This window comes from Colias eurytheme, chromosome 8, assembly GCF_061535395.1.
Source record: "Colias eurytheme isolate Ceu_HAF_F1 chromosome 8, ilColEury1 Martin Lab GWU primary, whole genome shotgun sequence".
NCBI classification, from domain to species: domain Eukaryota; kingdom Metazoa; phylum Arthropoda; class Insecta; order Lepidoptera; family Pieridae; genus Colias; species Colias eurytheme.
In genome coordinates this window covers 5,016,541-5,037,790 of record NC_142987.1, presented here as the reverse complement: position 1 = coordinate 5,037,790, position 21,250 = coordinate 5,016,541, and the positions used below count along the sequence as shown (strand labels likewise).

The window sequence follows — 21,250 nt, the reverse complement described above, 5'->3', positions numbered from 1 at the left end:
TCAATGAAGTAAGCTTCAAATTACGGTCAAGTGTTTAATATTATATTATAATCTTTAAAGTTTCGTTTTATAGGTAATTAAAATTAAATTAAGTGTAAAATTTACACATTTTAAACATTTGAAAAAATCTAAACATAATAATGTTATAAGTATTTATACAGAAATAAAAAAGGACAATAGAGTATCATCGCAGACGGCAGAGTACATTCATTGTTATTGATGCACATGTACGTAATAATTAAACGCACTGTATAAATAAATTGCCGCGGCTGCAAGAACTTCTACGGACTACGTCCATCCTTGAATCGCCAATGCAGAATGATCTGTACGCCAATGTGTGAACAGGAAACTTCATTTTTTCCCAACACGTTGGCCCAACGCCTTGGCCCCATGTGTACTGCCGCTATAAGATATTATGCCTGAGACTACAATGATGAAATGCTTACTCTATTAATATGTCTTAATAATATTATTATTATTTATTATTAAAACTCCAAACTTATAGTTCTGGTACTCTAGTGAAGTTACGTGAATATCCATTATTTAATATGTAATACAAAAAAGACGTGTGGCACTCGGAGACTACCGGCCGCGGTAAAGCTATAAGCTGTGGGCTGTGGCTATAAGCATGCTATGCCTTCAAACCACACCTCCGTGCCTGTCGGAGTGGGGAGCCGGGAGCGTGAGGTTTTTCATTACGGAATTTCTGGATTCGGCCCCCGCGCTCAATATAGAAGCTATGCATTAGCTTAAAACCCTTCAAATTCATCATTCTAAAGAACAGAATACCTAATAAGCAACTTGTCCATTTTTTCGTCAAAAATATTAATGTGAATGGCATGATTTATTTTTATTTTAGTTCATTTTTATATTATCTTTGGTTGTCAGTGTAATGTCATCGATCATCGGTCTGTTGTCCTGTCATTAGCAGTGAGCTTGCATTTAGCCCAAAATATTAAAATTTGCAAATTGCAACTTTAAATAACTCTAAACTCTGTTATTACAAACATTCTTTCATTTAACTAATTTTTTTTTTTCTGCAAAGGTTGTCCAGTAAGTAGATTGTCGATTACTAATTATATCCAGTAATTCCTAATGGAAACAAATATATGCATTTTCACTAACGTAGTACTGACTGAATTACTCTACATTTCAGTATAAACCTTTAACATGACTTCCAACGGTGATATCGAAAGCCTCGATGCTAGCGGCAAAATAATAAAAATGGAAGTAAGTTTATCATTACAAAATAATATATTGTCTGATATGTTTAAACTTACAATGACTCGTAAGTTACGGTGGAATAACTCTGTTTCTTTGTTCAGGTTGACTATAGTGCTACGTGTGATGAAAAGATACCTATCTGGAAATCATGGGCAGCTAGTGGCAAGGTTCAAGAAGCTATTGACCAACTCTTAGCTCTTGAAAAACAAACCAGAACGGTAATTAAATATTCATTCCTAAGTCATAAGATATAACAGTGTACATGTAGAGGCTTTTCTTGAATATAGCATTGTATACCTACCCAACATAAAGAAGGTATCTGATATTTACGTTTCCATTGTTGAAATTTTCTCTTAATTACAATCATATTTTTACAGGGAGCTGATATGGCTTCAACAGCTAGGATCTTGGTCACTATAGTACAAATATGTTTTGAGGCTAAGAACTGGACAGCATTAAATGATCACATAATTTTGCTTTCAAAGAGAAGGTAAGAATATTGAGGGATAAATTTCAATTAAATAAAATTTCAGCTGGTATTATGGAAACAATTTGTGTTTATATTTTGTGTAAATTAAATAACATTTGCTTGAAAACATGAGAAGAATTCATACAGCATATTTTAAAAACTTCAATATTTTCAGGTCACAACTCAAGCAAGCTGTTGTAAAGATGGTCCAAGAGTGCTGTACCTATGTGGACAAAACACCAGACAAAGAAACGAAAATAAAACTCATTGAAACACTGAGAACAATAACTGAAGGGAAAATTTATGTGGAGGTAGAGAGAGCTCGCCTCACCCATATTTTGGCTAAAATTCGTGAAGAGGAAGACAATGTTGCAGAAGCAGCAAAGATAATACAAGAATTGCAAGTTGAGACATATGGCTCTATGGATAAGAGAGAGAAGGTGGAACTAATCTTGGAGCAAATGAGGCTCTGTCTAGCTATAAAAGATTATATCAGAACTCAAATCATCTCCAAGAAGATTAATACCAAGTTCTTTGAAGAGGAAAATACACTGGTAAGAAATATGATATTTTTTGTTTTATTTATATCAATATTGTTATTTAACAGGTTATTTAATAATTAGCTAACAAAAGCTCTGATGGGAAGTTGAAGCAGTAGTAAACAGCTGATTGTTTCAATTTTTCATCATTATAATAGAACGGTTCTTAAAACGGATGAACAAAAATATGTATATAATAAGCAATGGAAAAGGTAATCCAAAATCAAACTCAAACATTATTTATTCAATTAGACTTCTTTTAGAAGCACTTTCGAATCGTCAATAAATATTTTTAACAATTACCACAATTCTGTTCTTTAACAATATTAATAAATATATTAATTACAGGAGCTTAAAGAAAAGTTCTATCGGCTAATGATAGCTGTAGATCAACACAATGGAGCGTACCTATCAGTATGTCGTCACTTCCGCGCTCTCGGCCAATCGGGTGGCTCCGAGGCGCTGATTGGTAGCGTCGTGTTCCTCGTATTAGCGCCATATGATAATGAACAAGCCGACTTGACGCATAGAGTTAATGAGGATAAGGAGTTGGATAAATTACCTGAGTACAAGTAAGTTTGATCTAAATTTAAAGTACTATTATGATTTTTAGAGGTGAATGAAGGCTGGTATATTTTGGTAGATAGAATAGGTATAAAATTATACAACCAAGCGAAAAAGTTAATGGAAACTTGTAAAATCAGACTGGAGTCATATTTTTATGATGAAAAAAAAAATGTTTGCTTCTTTCATCTTTTTCTTGTAACAAAAATATTTCAAATCAATATGAAAAATTTGTAAAAAGTAAATAATTTGATAATGTAGGTACATATTATTATTAAATTTTTAATACTTTATATGTTTTATAACCAGCTATAACTGTGACTTTCTCCTTTTATAGACAACTCCTGGGTCTGTTCATCAACCCAGAGATAATCAGATGGAATATGCTTTGCTCCTCATATGAAAAAATGCTTAGAGCAACACCATACTTCAATCCATCTGATGAAAAAGGACAAGAACGCTGGAACGATCTTAAGAACAGGGTTGTAGAACATGTAAGTACTTATAAAATTTTTTTAGATTGTAATATTTCTGGTTTTTTTTTGTTATTATCACACAAACAATTAGTAATTCTAAAAGATTATCCCCTTTATTGTTTCTATCTTACGATTTAACATTATACACATTTGAATACAGTAAAACTAGTTGCTAAAAAAAGGGTGAAATAATAAAACACATAACACACACAAGTATTTTATTCCTTAAACATAAAGCAATAGTGTTTTGTTAATATATGTTAGACTAGAGTAGATAATTTTTGAAACAAAAAAAAATCGCAGTCGGATGAAACCCATTAGAAAAGGAGGGGAATATGATGAAAATTAAAGGAAAAATAAATTACGGTCAATCCGAGTTCGGGAAGAGGGAGGGAAGAGAAAAAAATGGTTTCTCTTGATTTCCGACAAAACTACAAGTCCTACGGAAAAAAGTTCAATGGCAAAGTTGTAGGTAATAAAAAGATCTACAACTTTTGTATTGACAATTTTTTCATATAACCTCAAAATTTAGGTGAAAAATTCAAAAAACCAAGTTTTTGGTTTTTTATTTTTATCTACTTCAAAATTTATTTATTTTATACGAAATTTGGTGGAAACTTGCTTTATTATGTCCCAGATACACTGTAATTTATTTGACTGAAAATATTTATTTTTTCGCCTTATTTTGAATTAATACCAAAAATACAACCTAATTTTCAATCGAAAAGTCACCCGTCAAAATATCAGCTTTTTTCAAAAACTTGGGGAGCCTTTTATTCATTGAAATCTCTACTTTCATATGGTGTAAAAAAAAATAAACTATACCATAGTAAATGTTCTCAGGAAATGCATACAAACAGTGTGAAAATGAGCTTTTACTAAATCAGGCACACTTCTCAAACTACCTGAAATGTTTTTATCGACATCATTTTGCTTTTGAATATGCTGTAAAATATTAAACTTAGAACAGATAATTTTTTTTCTTTTGAAATATTACCGAAAAGCCGATACAAGAGAAGATATAGAGTTCGAGAAGTGTGCCTGATTTAGTAAAAGCTCATTTTCACACTGTTTGTATGCATTTCCTGAGAACATTTACTATGGTAATGTTTTAATTTTTTTTACACCATATGAAAGTAGAGATTTCAATGAATAAAAGGCTCCCAAAGTTTTTGAAAAAAGCTGATATTTTGACGGGTGACTTTTCGATTGAAAATTAGGTTATTTTTTTTGGTATTAATTCAAAATAAGGCGAAAAAATAAATATTTTCAATCAAATAAATTACAGTGTATTTGGGACATAATAAAGCAAGTTTCCACCAAATTTCGTAGAAAATAAATAAATTTTGAAGTAGATAAAAATAAAAAACCCAAAAACTTGGTTTTTTGAATTTTTCACCTAAATTTTGAGCTTATATGAAAAAATTGTCAATACAAAAGTTGTAGATCTTTTTATTACCTACAACTTTGCCATTGAACTTTTTTCCGTAGGACTTGTAGTTTTGTCGGAAATCGAGAGAAACCATTTTTTTCTCTTAAAAGCTCCCCCCTCCCACTTCCCGAACTCGGGTTGACCGTAATTTATTTTTCCTTTAATTTTCATCATATTCCCCTCCTTTTCTAATGGGTTTCATCCGACTGCGATTTTTTTGCACTTTTTATTATTTTTAAAGGGATCTACCCCAGTGTATGTACCTCATGTTGATCTATAACTGTGGATGAAATGAACTAATCTTAATTTATGTCGTCTATGTAAATTTTTAAAAGCCGACATTAAAATTTTATTCTCTTCCCGCAGAATATCCGCATAATGTCAATGTACTACACGCGTATAACGCTTCAACGTATGAGCGAACTGCTAGGCTTAAGTGTGACTGAGACAGAAGACGCACTTAGCCAGCTCGTTGTAAGCAGTGTGGTGAAAGCCAAAATCGACCGTCCAGCTGGTGTAGTGCACTTTAGGTAAGCATATAATTATGTTTGGTTGAATACGAGAAAAAAAAATTTTGTGTGGTTTTATGAAACCACGGTAAAAGTGAAACTGTTCGAACGGTTCCGAACACTGCTTTGTGTAGCGCATGTCGCGTGACGGTCGGCTGCCGAGTAGGTATACCTACTCGGCAGCCGCGATACACGCGACATGCGCTACACAGACCAAAAAGTTTGAGACGATGTAATAAAAGTTTCACTTTAAAAACTTGTAGTGAAAAGGGATTCTAACTCCTTATTCGGTTAATCCTTACCATTAACCACTAGCAAAACCGTCACAGTAATTTATTTAAATCAAAATTCAGTCAAATGACAGTCATTCATTAGATATTGTGTGACAAAACTTGACTTATTTGTTGCAAAAGTACAGCTTAATTATTTCTACATGCCACACTATGCATAAAAATTTCTTCTTCATCAGTGTAAAAGCACATTTAAACTGTCTTACTCCCTTTCAGATTGAACATGGACTCATCGGACCGTTTGAACGAATGGTCGCAGAACCTCAACACGTTGATGCAACTTGTTAACAAAACCACACATTTGATTAACAAAGAGGAATGCGTTCATAAACATCTGCTCGCTACTGCGGACTAAATGCATTTCGATCAGCAATGTGTTCATTATTTCTGAACGCCTCAAACTTACTTTTAAATGTATTTCTATAAGATTAGAGAATAAATATTTCATATAATAACGGCGTTTTATTATTTGGTTGATTTGGTACTTAATTATAAAAAATGCATTTTTTTATACATATTTGCGGTTTTTAAATTTTGACAATGCTTTTTAGAGAAGAATATTGTATTTAAATGAATTATGAAAGTAGTGACATTGTTTAGAACCGCTTTTAATTAAATAATTATAGTAAGTTATCATTGAGTTATTATCATTGAGTAAAAAGTTCAGTTGCTCAATACGACAGTGATAAGATAAAAGATGTCAATGGTTGTAATTATGAAATAACAAAAAAGTATAATCAGTACATTATAATATTTTATAATAAGTTAACGTGCGAATTAGTAAAATGCTTGTGTTAATAACCTCTATTTTACTACCAGTATGTTTTGTGTTAATTTTTCGGTTTTTAAATGCAAAAAATAAACCTCCGATTTTCGGTGTATACCAGCAGAAGAATAAGACTTATTGGTTGAAGTTTCTATTCATGTACACCATTTTAAAAGTAAGACAGGTAAGAAATATTTTTTTTTTAATTACTAGCTGTGCCGCGCAGTTTCACCCGCATTGCTCCGCTCCTGTGTCAGCGTGATGATAGCTTCCTTGATAAATGAGCTATCTAACACCGAAATAATTTTTCAAATCGCACCAGTAGTACCTGAGATTAGGGCGTTCAAACAAACAAACTCTTCAGCTTGAATTTTAATGTTTGTAATAAGTAACATTATTTTCAATACCTACCTATATAGCATGCCTTTGATATTCCCATGTAATTTTTTCAGTTGAAAGTACATTTACAACGACTGTTTGCCGTCGAATTGGGTCGAAGCAGCGATGGTGTAATGCATGTTGAAGACCACGATGTTAATCTCGAAAAACTTTATAATCTTGGCGATAACCCGAAGGTACATAGATTAGTTTAATTATTATTCTAAGATTCATATTATAGATTTTTAATACCTACTTGGTACAATATACAATGGTCTGGCTAGTTTAATACTCTAAAGGGCTAGTTAGTACTAGGAACTAGTAGTACTGGCTAGTAAGAACTATTCTTTATAAATTTATAGTAAGAACTATATTTTAATGTAATAAAGAAAAAAAATGAATAAAAAAGTTAATTGGTGTTAAATTTATATTTCATTTATTGTTTTATTAATTTGGCTCACAGAAATTGTTATTTTAAATCAATCTTTTTTTTAAATTTTATTTCATATGAAGGCAGTGGATGGAACATATTTTAATGGCATGTCAAAATCTGGTGCAGCTCTCATTTGTGGATTAGCAAGACGACCTCAACGGATATGCGATGCTTTTTTGTTTTTAAAGGTAACATTAGGATACATGGGTTGTTTACATTACAGTATCTATATATAGGTATCGTAGGTATTTCATTCATAAACTTTTGTCTAAAAACAATATACTTAATTATACTAATGAACCGATTTTGATGAAGTTTTATATACGTTTCTATGTCTACTGAATCTTCCACACAAGGTATTTTTGCTATTAATAAAAATACACAACTTACTAATATCAAAGCATTCTTTTAAATCTAGATAGATAGAGAAGAAGTTTTATTAACACCAAGCCTACCAGATACATATCTTAAGAAGTCCAGTGAAGATGATGACAGTCATGAAGTCCAAGGTTTATCCGTTGCTAATTTTATACCAATGCGCACTTGGAAACTGTCGTATAGTGGAGAAATGAAGTAAGGATTATATTTTATTATTTTAATAATTTTTTTAAGTTATAGTTATAGGTATAGATTTTTTGTACCCACCACCGATTTTGACCTAAATTATATACTTACCTATTGATTCGCAGGCCCCGAAATGATCCAAATAAGAAAATAAAAGTAGAGGCAAATTTAACATGGAGTGCCAATTTTCCACCGTTCGAATACGATTCCCAAATGTCTCCTAAAAGCATGGCTAGTGACATGGCACGGGAACCCTGGTCTGCTGATTACTTTAAGTTGCTTAAAAAGTAAGGCAAATTCTTTCCTTTTTACTAGAAAAAGGGCTAACCAATGCATACTGTCACGTTATAAGTCCTAGCATTAACCGCTTTGCAACCTCTCCTATGTGTTTCTTGTATAAACAATTAAATACTTAATCATATTAAGTATATTTAAAGTAAAAAATAAAAAATAAATATTTCAGGTTTCACCAAACTCACTACGAGCAGGTAGGATACATAAAGGGCACAGTAGTAGTTGACGATAAAATACACGAATTGAACATGCCTTGTGTACGAGACCGCAGTTTCGGTAAGATAATTTTTGTAAATTTATAAATTTAAAAGTATCTGGCATTGGCAGTGGTATAGATAGTTCCTGCAGACGAAATCAATTAAATATCTACGATTTCAAAAATTGGACATTTCAACAGAAATTTTATTGAGAATTGATCACTAACACTAATGATCTGAAGTGATCAATTACCACATAACATCTTAGAGAAATATATTAATTGTCAAAATATTCGATTAAGAAAAACTTTCCTAAACTCAGGTCATTCGTTTAGATTGTTAGAAGTTACGATGTCGCAGAGAATAATATAAAGGACCAAACAGGTTCGTCTCAATATAGTTTTAAGTTTAACTTATTATCAAATGAAACGAAATACTTATTCTTTTTAGGGCCATTGCGGGAGTGGCGAAATTTCCATCGCTATGTTTATCATTTTATATTCCTTGACAATGGAGACTTTATAGCCGTGGGAAGTATATCGCAACCATCAATTTTATCCCAGTAAGTAATGTTTTAAAATCATCATATTATGTACCTAATTAATAGTCTCGATACTATGTTTTGTATTACACCTCTTTCTCTTATTTACCGTTCCTTTAAAAAATTTCAGCCTCACAGTTGGCTACTTCTGCCGAATGTCGGACCAATCAGTGATATCGGTCGATTCTTCAAACTTCCAATTATACCAACACGGAGAAAATCAACAACTACCTAAGGATTATGGATTTATTTTTGAGGCTGGTATGTTCAATCTTATAAACGTACCTATTCCGTTTTTGAATATATAAAAATTAAACAATTTCCTTGTACCTTTTATTGTATATTAACTGAACCAGTATGAGTCGGTCTGCCAGAAAGTCTTAAATATTCTAACTAGCTGTCCCATCCCATCAGATGTTATTCTGCTCTATTTTTCAAATATGTTAAAAGAAAGCATTGGTCAAGCTGTTGTCAAGTTTCAATGAAGTTAGAATTTTTTTAAATTGTTATCCCTCTATGTGATGAGTACAAGACAGAACGTTATCCGGGGCAGCTAAGAATTTGATAAAAATCGGCCAAGCCGTTTCAGAGGAGTGTATAAACAGAGATTATTGTGTATGTAATACAAAGTTAACCAAATTTTCATAGTACATAGGTGATAATATCTATATTTTTTTGTAAGGTGGAGAATTATACATAGTGAAAGTACAAGCTAAGGACGAAGTCACATTTTTCATTGGAAAAGAGAAAGAAGCAAAGTTCTACGAAAAGTGGTGTGACATTGAAGTTAATGGTATGAAGGGTCAAGCTTGCGTAGAATGGCAATATAACAATGAGGTACCAATATAACATTATCAAACATTATTGTATTTTATTGCTATTATTTCTGATTGAAACTGTATGTTCTTAAGAGAAATCGGATAACTACATACTTAAATTATTATTAAAGTATTTATGAGAAAGGGGAGGTGGCAGGCGAATACCCCGATTCCTTCTAACTCCTATATTTGTGTTGCTCTATGGAAGTGTGTCTATAATTTTTTTTATAAAGATAGCTTTGCTGTTAAAATATGAGGGTACACAGATCACAGAAACTATAAAGGGAGATATGGTTAGGGGGCGGGGCCGGTGGCGCAGCAATATGCCCAAAAAAAGAACAAGCTGTAGTGGTGCTGTATACGTACGTCACTTACAATCTAGTGTGCGAACGAATAGTCGCTCTCATATTTTTGTGTGTACAACGCGAAGTATTGTTTTGATTTTGTTTACTGCAGTTGTGTGCGTAAATTTTTTATGAGACACGGTTTCGTACTCAGCGCAAGCGATTGGCATCTCTCTAGATCTCTATGGTACCTACTTAAAAAATAAGGAGTCAAAAGGAAAAAAAAAACAACAACATGTTAGCATCAAATGTTTATTTCAGCGTAACATTTCATGTTGAAACAATATTTTGAAACAAGACTAGTATTGCGCACAACATGACTTATTAAAATATGCCGTTATTACAATATATTTAAAAATATATTTCTTTCTTCTATTAAAAATGAAATTTACAATAGTATGCTATTTAATTCTTTGTACAGATGCTCAATTTAATTTTACTACTACATACATTATCATACGCAGTATAGATTAACACTAACATATAGATTATAGGTGCTAGAATATAATATTTAAAATATAAAATACAACATTTGTTAGACACAACAGAATGTGGAATATATTTAGACAAATAGCAATTAGTTTAAGGCTTGCTAAACGACAAAACGATTATTAAAATGAGCAAAAAGCTACAATATTCATGCTGATTAACATAGTGATATACAGGGATTATCTCAGACTACCTACATATTAAACTATAGATACCAAGTGCATCAAATGATATGGAAATATTTGTATACATTGTATGATTTATAGACTTGCTAGAAAGATCTTTTTCTAGAATGAAATTACATTTTCAGTACAATAAGTGTTACGTAGCAACTTTTAAAATATTTAGTAAAACATTGCTCTAATTAATATAACTGAAATCAAGAAACGGTAAATGCTTTGTAATTTTTTCAATGAGACGAGTTGCTTTTTGTCCTTATAGTTCTGATTTACAAATACTATGAAGCTGTCTTAAAGAATATCATGACATAAAAAAGTAATGGAAGACAATTAAACATTTAGATATTTATATCGAAACAAATCTACTTTTTGATGGGACATGAAAAACTAGAAATTTATACTATAAGAAATGGCCAATGAGTACTTAAATAAGGTCGAAAATTTAAGTAATGAACTGGACGTACTATATTATTCTACTGAACACAACTATAGCTCTCTTCTTCTCTTTATTTATACGTACTCCAAATGAATCCATTATTCTTTGGCCTAATACATTTTTTGGAATACAAAATACGTAGTATAAAAGAATTTAAATTAGATGACTTCAATTCTATTGAAGGGTGTTTTCTAGTAACACATAAACAAACTATTATGTAGAGTCTAGTCCTATCAGAATATTGAAAATAGTAATTGACACAAATAGTTGGCAACAAGAATGACTAGGTTCTTACGTGTACAATTTACTGTTGTATTTCCCTCTATTTGTTTTACAATCTCAAATAATTGCTACTAATGTTCCAATTACAAATCTATACTTACGGGAATATTTTTGAAATTTCAAGAATGTATTATTATTACTTAAATATCTATATTGACGACAAAAAAAAAATTAAGAAAGTACATAATATCGCATTATCTTCAAATTTCAATTCAAAGCTTCAATTCCATTAATATTAAATATTAGTTATAAAGATTTTATTGGAGTATAAAACTCCATAAAAGTTTCCAGAATTTGGATCTGTATCTAGTTTGACTAAATTGGACTGTAACTAATCCACTTATAATATTTCACTATATAAATACGTAGCAATAAAGGTCCCACTCCAATAGAATTAACTAATATTACTGTTTTTGGAATGAATCAGACTAGAATGTTTTCGATCTACATTTAATGTTAGATAAACTGTTTAACAGTAAATTTTTACCTTTTTAGACATCATGAAAAGTTCAAACCTCAGATTTTAATTGAAAATTAAATTCTGTAGAATCAAAACGCAATAACAATGTTATGCTCCTGCCACACTATGCTCATCGCGCTGCCGTTATTCGCCGCGACATTGCCGTCTCTGGCCACACACTGCTCTACTTGCGCGATTAATCGCGGCGCTCCTCACTTGTCATTTGCCTTGGTGAGACAATGGACGTTGAAACGGTGGCAGCGTGCGCGCTATGCATTATTAATATAGCTAATTATATTAATGTAGGTAGTAACAATAAATATACCTACATCGTCGTCCTCAAACATGTTAAAAAACATGTTTGAGGACGACGCTTTCACACTTTTTCATTTGACCATTCCATGCTTGGCGACGACATAATTTCTAATTTTGCATACGTCTTGCGCGAGCGCTCGATGCGGACTGCGATCGTGCGATTATGTGGCCAGTCACTCGCACTCGTATTGCCGGTCCTTTGACTCGCGCGCAAAAACCGACAAAATAGAGAGCAGTGAGCAGGACGATGAGCACGACGAGTGGCATGACGAGTAACGTGGCCACACTATGTCTCTGCCTACTTTCCTCATTACTTCCCATACCACTCGTCGAGTGTGTGGCCGGCGTATTATATATAAAAAATATCGTTGGAATTCGTGGATTTTAGTATCCAGATTTTAATGACTGCTATATATATTTCTCTTATATATCTAATCTATAACATACATAAGTTGTATATAATATTATTAGAACACAAAAATGTACTAAGGCGCATAGGTTTAGATTTTGTGCGTATTTGGTTGTCGATAGCTCATAGCTCATACACTGAAAAGTGTAGTTACTTCTTTTTTACTATATACCACACATAACTACTGAGTTCTAACAATATTGTTGGTTAATTATTTTATTATAATGACAAGCGATACAATTTTTTAAAGTAAATTTACTAGAAAGTTTAAATTTATTTCTTGAAAGGGGACAAATTTTCCATATTATCGTGATATAAACCATGTCTTATGATGACTAAAACGTTCATATAGATTTAGAAGAATCACAAACACCGACTAGACGAATGTAAATCACAGCACTTATGTATGAAAATGTTTAGAACATCTCTTGAGACGGCTGGCCGAAGTCTATGCGTGTAGACTTGTCATACGATATTATAATATAACAATATTCCGTCGGTAAAGTAATACTGAACTAGGCGTTACAACTATAACATGAAACTTACAATACTTAATTTAATACTGGTACTTATATTTTATTCTTCATCATCTTTATTCAATTGTATATGCCTTAAGCATAAAAGTATATAGCTATCGTTGACTAGTTAAATATTGTACAACCATATTGCTATAAATTGCGTTATGGTACTTGATAATAAAGATGATATATTATACAAATTGTAATTATTTTCGAAAATTTAACAATCCATTGATAATTCATAGAATAGATCGCGTTTAGTACACATTAATATCAAACAAGTTACTTGTCTTTTCTGAAGTCTGATATAAAATATGAAACATATACTTAGCTGTTTTTTTCTTCTTATTAGGGCTTCATAAGCATACGCAGGCACTCAATACGGTTAACTCGAACACACAAGTAATAATTAAGTTTACTATTTATCTACTTATTATTTGAAATAAACATATATAAATAAAACAATAGTACTAAATAATACATTGAACACAAAAATATTTCACTAGTTATGAACTGAAATTGATATGCCATATCTTAACTGCCACTTAAAAATAAACAATATTTCTTACAATATCATGAAACGTATACTGAGAAATATGTGAAAATATTTCGCGTAACACAAAAATTCAAACTAAAAATCTTTTAAATTATTAGTAACGAAATAGTTTGATGCATTTTAAAAATCCAAAATATCGTACACAATATTATGAATGACCGAAATAAACTCCATATTAGGATAAAAAAAATATCTGAAGTTATAACTAACCAAGACTAAATTAGTTTTCAATCATAGTATTACATTTATGAAAGTAATAACATATTATATCACAACCAAATAATACCAGGTGTAATACAAGTACATCCAACTAAGAAAAGGAATTTTATTTAGTCAGGTAAAATAACACACTGTTATTGGCAGAAATATATCTTTTAAAAATATAAAATATAATCGTACTTTCAAATGACTTTTGACACAAAAATGTCCGGACATTCCTATTCTTAGTTAGATTCCACAGTAACATATTGTACACTTAAGTGCGCTCAATACATACACAGTGCAAAAAACAACAAATAAACAATAACATTAACTATAAGCAAATAAGCTCTCTGAACGAACTACAAATGTAGCTTAGTTCAAGTAATAATTAATAAAAATAATTGGGACAAAACATAATCTAATAATATATTAATGGAATACATTAGGTATAATGACTAAAACTAATTAACCTAATGACTATTGTTATAAGCACATTGAACATGGAATACTTTTTATTCACATTTGACTAGACATGTCTTTTAGTAAACAAATACTTTGGTACTATACTATTAATGATGAATTTTCAATCCACAACTAAAATTAAATTAAAAACATACAGGTAACATGAAAATTATCCCTTGAATAAATCTTCGTTCTTTTTTTCAACAAAATAATAAGTTAAACATAAAACCGTAAACAATTTCACTTTTTTATGCGTTTAGACAGTCAATATTTCAAATTCAATTCACATACAAAATTGATTATTTTGTAGATTACATGTATGAAGTAAATATAAATAGTAGAATTAATCTATTGTATAATATAGTAATTAAAGCTGAATAGAATAGCTAACTGGATATAACATGGGAATTAAGAACACACAAATGTGACTATGTGGTCTGAATTATTTTAACCAACATACCTTATTTGGCTTGAAATAAGTCAATTTAATATAAATTTACTCACCATACTTACATAAATATATTTTCGTCTCGATGTAGTATATGTCAATAGTGTATAAATGTGCGAATGGCATTTTTTTTTGTCTTACCTTTATTATCCGAACGAAGTAATTAAACATAATTTTGGTATTGTTATACATACAATAACAATGTATTGCAAACATACCAATGCAAATGCCAATTAAGGTAAGTAATTTGGGCGATACATAATTGAGGAAAACTAACTTTTAGAAATATTATAAAAAAGGATGAATTACAAATGTAAAACTTCCATGGAATTTTGAAATAATTTAAATTTGTTTTTCCAAGCTATTTCCGATAAGTGGTAAATATATTTATTGTATATTGCACACAGCAGAGGTTCCTGGCGCATGGTCTAGGAGAGCTCTACGTCGTTTTATACCTTCAAGGTATACTTCGCGGTTGAACAGACCAGCTGCTAATGGTACCCTGTAATATAAAATTAATCTATCAATATTAGACGACGCGGTTGGCGCAGTGGTAAAGTAACTGCCTACTGAGCCGACGGTCCCGGGTTCGATCCCCGGTCAGGGCAAATATTTGTGTGATGAACTCAATTATTTGTTCTTGGATCTGGGTGTTATCTATATAGGTATGTATTTATTAAATATTATATTTATCGTCGCCTAGTACCCACAATACAAGCCTTAATTGAGCTTACTGTGGGACTAGGTCGATTTGTGTAATAATGTCCTATAATATTTATTTAATATGAATGATGTGTAAAAGTGGTCAGTGGTGGTGGTGTTGTTCAAAATTCGACCATAACCATAAACATAAGAGAATGTGCGTGTCTGTGTCAAATGCGTTGTAGTGTGAAATGTAATTTTTTATCTATTTCATGTCTTTTAATGCATTATTTGTGAAAAATACTAGCATTCCCCACTCCTCTATATAAAATTGTTATAATTCTTCACCAACAAATGTTAAGATTCTTTTCAAAAGTAAAACATAACCAGGGAATTTTTATATCACATCAAATATGCCTGTATTAATCATATCTATAAAATATAAATTTAGTTGAATAATACATACACATCAGTACCAGGCCGCAGTGCTGCTGAAAACAATCCCCACACCGGCTTATGGTCGCTCGTACATATTGACTGTACTGAGTTATACGCTAGGCACTTTAACCCGGATGTCACTGGAACAGTGCTTACGCGACGAAGACCTAGGTAAAATAATTATTTTAAATACTCTCTATAACACATTAACTAAGGAAAATGCATTTCCAGTTCTCATGAGATTATCAGAATAAAAACAATCCTCTTAGGTCTTACAGTCTTTGTACCAACTTTCATCAAAATAAGTCTTAATAGAAAAAGGAGCAAAGTTGAACTCTGAATCATATCTTCTCTATCGGAAGATATAGATTTAATTACTTGCGAAGAAATTTATTATCTGTGCATCTATTAATTTGTTACCAGATGTTATTTATACATAGTCGTTAAATTGTTGATATAATATTATATATTATAACGTTATTTTAATGAGTGGCTATACTAATTGCTACTGTTATGGTACAAATCAAGCATAATATGGCTAATACATTTAATTATAATTATACGTAATTTGATGTAGTTTGCGTTTGATCATAATTAACGATAAACATTATGCAAACAATATAACAATTTGCAAATTATCATGTAGTCTGCAAAAAACTTATAAGCAGTGCACAAGTTCTTGTTTAATTTATTTAGACTTGATTTCGAACATTCTTTCACTAATAGTAAGCTACATTTCTGAATACCATAAATATAATATTTTTCCCCCATTTTGAATGGAAGCAACTTATAATGAAATTATTATCAATTTACCTGCAAACGGCGCAGAAGTATTAGTTGTCATACATTTCGCTTTGAACAGTATCCGATCTGTGTACGCCGGCACGCGTTGTTTACTCGACGTGTCGAACTTTTGACTGCCTGGGTCGTACTGAAAATTACACACTCGGTATTAATGATCTTTGTTTATAACAACAATAATTAATGTTGTAAAAAATATGAGTGCAGTTAATGTTGTATCTAATATGTTTTATATTTTAATTCCTTACTTTGGCAAAATTTAGCTCAAGTGTAGCTTATAGAACAATAAGTTTTTTTCCCTTAGAGCTCTAGCTAACAAAAAATAAATTAATAAACTGTTATTGTAACCATTCCTAAAATAAACAAATTGTTTAAGCTTTTAAAATACCTTATACGTAGGTGGAAATCTGATGGGGGCTTCTCTAAAATCCCTAAACGCGGCACCATCTTCGAGCACAGCTGTCAATTGGTCCGCGTGCAAGAGCCCGTGCGGTAAATGTGGGGGGAGGGGGAACTGCAAGCAATACAATACAATAAATAACATATTTTTGTAAAAAAAGGTAAAAAATATCCATTTATATAATATTATTAGCGGTCCGCACCGGCTTCGCCCGTGGTACAACATGTAGTTTAAACTATCCTATCTCTCAAGTTGGATCGAACTGCACATGGTGTGCGAATTTTATTATAATCGGTTAAGTGGTTTAGGAGCCCATTGAGGACAAACATTGTGACACGAGATTTATATATATTAAGATTTCTTAAGCATAATTACATACTGCATGAAAAGATGATAATCATAATATTGGTTTGTATATTCAAATAATAGAACAAGGTGCTCAAGTATTTAAAATAACCAAATAATGATATTTACCTGGGTTTGTTCTATCCACCGCAATACTGCAGCTCTGGGTTCACCAAGTCTGAAGTTTAAGTCACCACACCAAAACACATAGTCAAAATTATTTGTTACATCTGTAAATAGAATAGACATACCATAAAATAAAGAAGAACCCAACATTTTATAAGACTGAATTTACTTAACTCAATTATGACTCATATTTCCTTTTACTTCACTAATTTTTATCAAAAACTGAAGAAATTATAAAGCCTAGTACTATGAGGAATATTTCTAATAAGAATCTGAATACTACGATATAAATAAAACATCATACCTTTACTCCTATGTCTACACGGCAAGTTCTTTGGTAAATCTATCGATCGGATTATTCTCTTGATATCCGACAGTCTCTCCTTAACTTTCTCTTGATGGGCTGTCAAATGTGCGGTAACAAAAAGAAATGTTGAACCAAATAGTGCAAAGGATATAGCCACAGCCCCTTTCGTTCGGAAAGCGGTTCCTGGACGGACAGACAGACTAGCATCTTCTGGTAGAGAACAGAACCATATGAGGTCCCTCCTTATGAATACTGTTAAGTGAAGTGTGCCTGAAATTAAATAAAAAATATATATTAAGTAACTTTATTTTTTTCAAATTTATTTTCAAGAAAAACAGTAATATCTTAAGCCCAGTATGAGCTGCAGGGACTTTAATGACATTTTAAGAATGGTATTCATCAGTTAAAATTATAGTGTTGAGCTAATTAACAACAACAACAGAGCAATACATAGAAGCTTCCATGATTAATACCAATCAATATTTATTTTTGTTTCAAGAAGACACTCAAGAGAAATTAAATATGACTAACCTAAGTAGTAAGAATGCAGTAATAAATGTGATGGACCCAATACTTCTTGCACAGTTATCTCCCACTCAGTTCTTTCTGAATATGACTCTTGTGTGCCGATAGCAAATATGTCTGGAACATGCTTCACTTCCTCTGGGAATATGAAATCGGCTAATTCTCTAAAAAATAATTAAAAAGGATTTTTGGAAACACTACTAATATATCTTAATATTATAAATAACATATTAAAATAAATTTAAAACATTTACCAGTACCCTTATTACATTAACAATTTAAAAGAAATTAGTAGAGAGCTGTTGCTATTTGTAAATAACAAAATATTTCTATTGTTTTAAAGATACTTTGATTTTTAATTTTTCGCAGATAGCATTTTAACACATTTTTTAATAATTTTCTACTCACCTAGGTGGAGATTGTCCATTCATATTCCAAGTACCCACAAATATTTTAACTTCCCTGTCTGGGAATACATGTTCTAACTCTGCTGTGCCAAGTAAAGAATTAGACGCTAATCTTCCATACAAATAATTTCTGTAAAAAAGTAGATAAGTGTGATCTATCACATAAATCTTTTAATACTTACGAGCTTATAAGCTTATAGCTAATCTTGATTGGCATAGCTATAAAGAATTAGTTGCTAACACCAATATTGTACCATTTTATTTTTAATAACATACTTTATGAAAAAAAATTAAACTACAACATACATGAAACACTTCCATAGAATTCACTTTGCATTTTGATATACATATCAACATACAAAAGCTTTTAAAGTGAAACTTTTATTACATCGTCTCAAACTTTTTGGTCTGTGTAGCGCATGTCGCGTGTATCGCGGCTGCCGAGTAGGTATACCTACTCGGCAGCCGACCGTCACGCGACATCCGCTACACAAAGCAGTGAACAGTTTCACTTTTACTGTGGTTTCATAAAACCACAATACATTTTTTTTTTAGTTAGTCATGACAAACATTCAATGTTGCCTGGTTAAATTTATTTTTTCATAACTTCCAATTAGAAACAATTTTTTTACACTTCATAATGAAAACAAGCACCAATAACCATTAATGAACATAAATAATGGCCCAACCTTTGCCTTGCCTCTTGAGTGGGTATGAGACGCAGCACTTGTGCAGCAAGCAATGAGTGACGAGCCAAGCTATCTGTGCTTCCAGCATGTGACGACCTTGTTATAGTTGACTTGGCTCTGAACAAATACAATAACATATATTTTTTTGTAAACAAATATGCAGACAGCACTAAGCAACATAAACATACCTCCGTTTACGGTCCAATGAATTACTTCTATCGCTTTCAGGTGATGATGAATGGTACAGCGGTTTTGTGTCACTTGAAATTAAATGATCTGCCGATAACCTTTTCACAAACAACTTACTCTTTGGTTTTATGCCTTCAAAGGAACCTGAATGCTCAAAACTTTTCTTAGGATCATCACCTTTCGGGAAAGAAACTGTCGCTTTCGGTATTTCCTCACTTTTTGTACACGATAAACTATTACCACTTAAACTATTATTGGAATCATTGTTAGGACTCTCTGGTCGAGAATGTGATTCGTCCTTTAAAGAATGACCCTCCACCAAACTCTTAGGGCGTGAACGCCTGAAAAATGTTTTGCAGCACTTCGAATTCTTTTCGTCGTCGTTGTGATGATCTAATACAGTTGGATGGACGTCACTAGAGGTAGAATCATATCCAGAGTTCTTGCAGCTTCGGCTATTTTCCATGCTGGAATCAGCATTATGGGCACTTTGTGCTATGAATGGATCTGCTGGGGACATCGGACGTGAGGTTGGTTGGTTGAATTCATCGTTAGAATCGGTGTCTACATAGCAGCCAACTTTTGGTGACTTTTTAACAAACAATCGTTTTCGCAACGAGAGTTTTTGTTTTGCTTTGGTAGGTGAAGTTGTCATTTTTGGTTTTAAACCACTAAGACAATAAATTTATGTTACTAATTACATTTTTACTAAATATAGAAAACATAACCTAAAAGTTTATTCTAAATGACATTTCACGAATGGAAAAACGTCATTTCAGTCGTTAATGATTTATACAAACGTTCAAAAATGTGCGAAAGAATAATAATAAAAAAAAATTGTAGTTATTCAAAAATACTATTTAATTATGTAGGTAATTTAACCAAACAAAACGATAAACACACATATAGTTTACAAAATAATTGAATCAATCACCATGGCAACCATAGATAAGGTTGTCATAGGTTCAATAATTTCCATACACTGAACAACCCACGAACAACCACACTGCAGAACTATGATTCAAAACACAGTTACCAGGTTTATGAATAAATAGCGAAATAATTATGGTACCTAGCTATTTCTTACAATAAAGTACACTAAGATTGTAGATATTAATTAGCATATTAATATATGAAATTACATATTATCGAAACCTTCGTCTTCTTACAATAAAAATATAATGTAATTAGGTTCAATGGGTTCACTATTTAATTAACAGCTTGTTCTTCTGATTTTTGCAATTAATACCAGGCGTTTTTACACTATATTAGGCCCACCAATTAAAGTAAATGTAAGGATCTCCCGGCGCGTAGTTTACCCAGATTCTTTAATTAATAGAAAAAATATTATGTAGGTACAAGTGGCGGTCTTATCCAGACTTTAAATTCTTTCCATTATTTTCTAACAAGTAGGTAAACATAATTACTTATTTAAGTTTTTATCTTCATCATTTACAAATTAGCATGCACTTTTATTTATTATGCACCACCATGATTAATTTAACTATTTTCCTCGTCTTTTTTGGGTTGCTTGGTGGAGATCGCTGCCAGCGATAAGGCCGCTTATTTATTGTAAAGTTTATAAAATGTTTCATATCTGGTGTACAATAAAGAATTTTTCATTCATTTGATTCATTCATTAGCAAATGAATTAAGAAACCATCTAAATTCTGACCGGTATAATGTCTAATTATATGGAGTGGTAATGATTTCCCTTATAAGCTTTCTATTGCTTACAAATAATAATATCTATAACCTATGCTTTAGATAACTGATATAAAAATCGCT

The 21,250-nt window shown here is 31.6% G+C and overlaps 3 protein-coding genes across 3 annotated transcripts; 2 read left to right on the top strand and 1 right to left on the bottom strand.

The window, feature by feature from the left end:
• Positions 1-902: 902 nt before the first annotated feature.
• On the top strand, positions 903-5,958 carry Rpn5 (regulatory particle non-ATPase 5). Its single transcript, XM_090104698.1, has 9 exons — positions 903-1,053; positions 1,157-1,230; positions 1,326-1,442; positions 1,602-1,714; positions 1,869-2,247; positions 2,581-2,804; positions 3,134-3,290; positions 5,071-5,234; positions 5,720-5,958. Exons 2-9 carry the CDS (start codon positions 1,171-1,173, stop codon positions 5,856-5,858), a joined length of 1,353 nt encoding a protein of 450 aa, XP_089960824.1. The 5' UTR covers positions 903-1,053; positions 1,157-1,170; the 3' UTR covers positions 5,859-5,958.
• Positions 5,959-6,243: 285 nt separating this feature from the next.
• LOC149906462 (uncharacterized) lies at positions 6,244-9,537 on the top strand. Its single transcript, XM_090104638.1, has 9 exons — positions 6,244-6,453; positions 6,722-6,844; positions 7,161-7,268; positions 7,499-7,653; positions 7,770-7,931; positions 8,108-8,214; positions 8,586-8,697; positions 8,807-8,937; positions 9,359-9,537. Exons 1-9 carry the CDS (start codon positions 6,289-6,291, stop codon positions 9,523-9,525), a joined length of 1,230 nt encoding a protein of 409 aa, XP_089960764.1. The 5' UTR covers positions 6,244-6,288; the 3' UTR covers positions 9,526-9,537.
• A 4,914-nt stretch (positions 9,538-14,451) lies between these two features.
• On the bottom strand, positions 14,452-20,201 carry INPP5E (Inositol-3-phosphate synthase). Its single transcript, XM_090104482.1, has 10 exons — positions 19,462-20,201; positions 19,274-19,390; positions 18,586-18,714; positions 18,184-18,341; positions 17,650-17,922; positions 17,349-17,449; positions 16,863-16,988; positions 16,487-16,604; positions 15,702-15,840; positions 14,452-15,095 (listed from the first exon to the last, which is right to left on the bottom strand). Exons 1-10 carry the CDS (start codon positions 20,115-20,117, stop codon positions 14,981-14,983), a joined length of 1,932 nt encoding a protein of 643 aa, XP_089960608.1. The 5' UTR covers positions 20,118-20,201; the 3' UTR covers positions 14,452-14,980.
• Between the last annotated feature and the right edge of the window lie 1,049 nt (positions 20,202-21,250).

What these genes read in the sequence shown, in the direction of transcription:
- INPP5E (XM_090104482.1), bottom strand. Translation starts at nt 20,117, where the DNA reads ATGACAACTTCACCTACCAAAGCAAAACAAAAACTCTCGTTGCGAAAA. An exon ending in TCATTGGACCGTAAACGGAG is followed by an intron (nt 19,391 to 19,461) that starts GTATGTTTATGT and finishes GTATTTGTTCAG; the next exon opens with AGCCAAGTCAACTATAACAA. An exon ending in GGTGGATAGAACAAACCCAG is followed by an intron (nt 16,989 to 17,348) that starts GTAAATATCATT and finishes TATTGCTTGCAG; the next exon opens with TTCCCCCTCCCCCCACATTT.
- Rpn5 (XM_090104698.1), top strand. Translation starts at nt 1,171, where the DNA reads ATGACTTCCAACGGTGATATCGAAAGCCTCGATGCTAGCGGCAAAATA. An exon ending in TTGAAAAACAAACCAGAACG is followed by an intron (nt 1,443 to 1,601) that starts GTAATTAAATAT and finishes ATATTTTTACAG; the next exon opens with GGAGCTGATATGGCTTCAAC. An exon ending in GATAAATTACCTGAGTACAA is followed by an intron (nt 2,805 to 3,133) that starts GTAAGTTTGATC and finishes CTCCTTTTATAG; the next exon opens with ACAACTCCTGGGTCTGTTCA.
- LOC149906462 (XM_090104638.1), top strand. Translation starts at nt 6,289, where the DNA reads ATGCTTGTGTTAATAACCTCTATTTTACTACCAGTATGTTTTGTGTTA. An exon ending in TACTTTAAGTTGCTTAAAAA is followed by an intron (nt 7,932 to 8,107) that starts GTAAGGCAAATT and finishes TAAATATTTCAG; the next exon opens with GTTTCACCAAACTCACTACG. An exon ending in CAACCATCAATTTTATCCCA is followed by an intron (nt 8,698 to 8,806) that starts GTAAGTAATGTT and finishes AAAAAATTTCAG; the next exon opens with CCTCACAGTTGGCTACTTCT.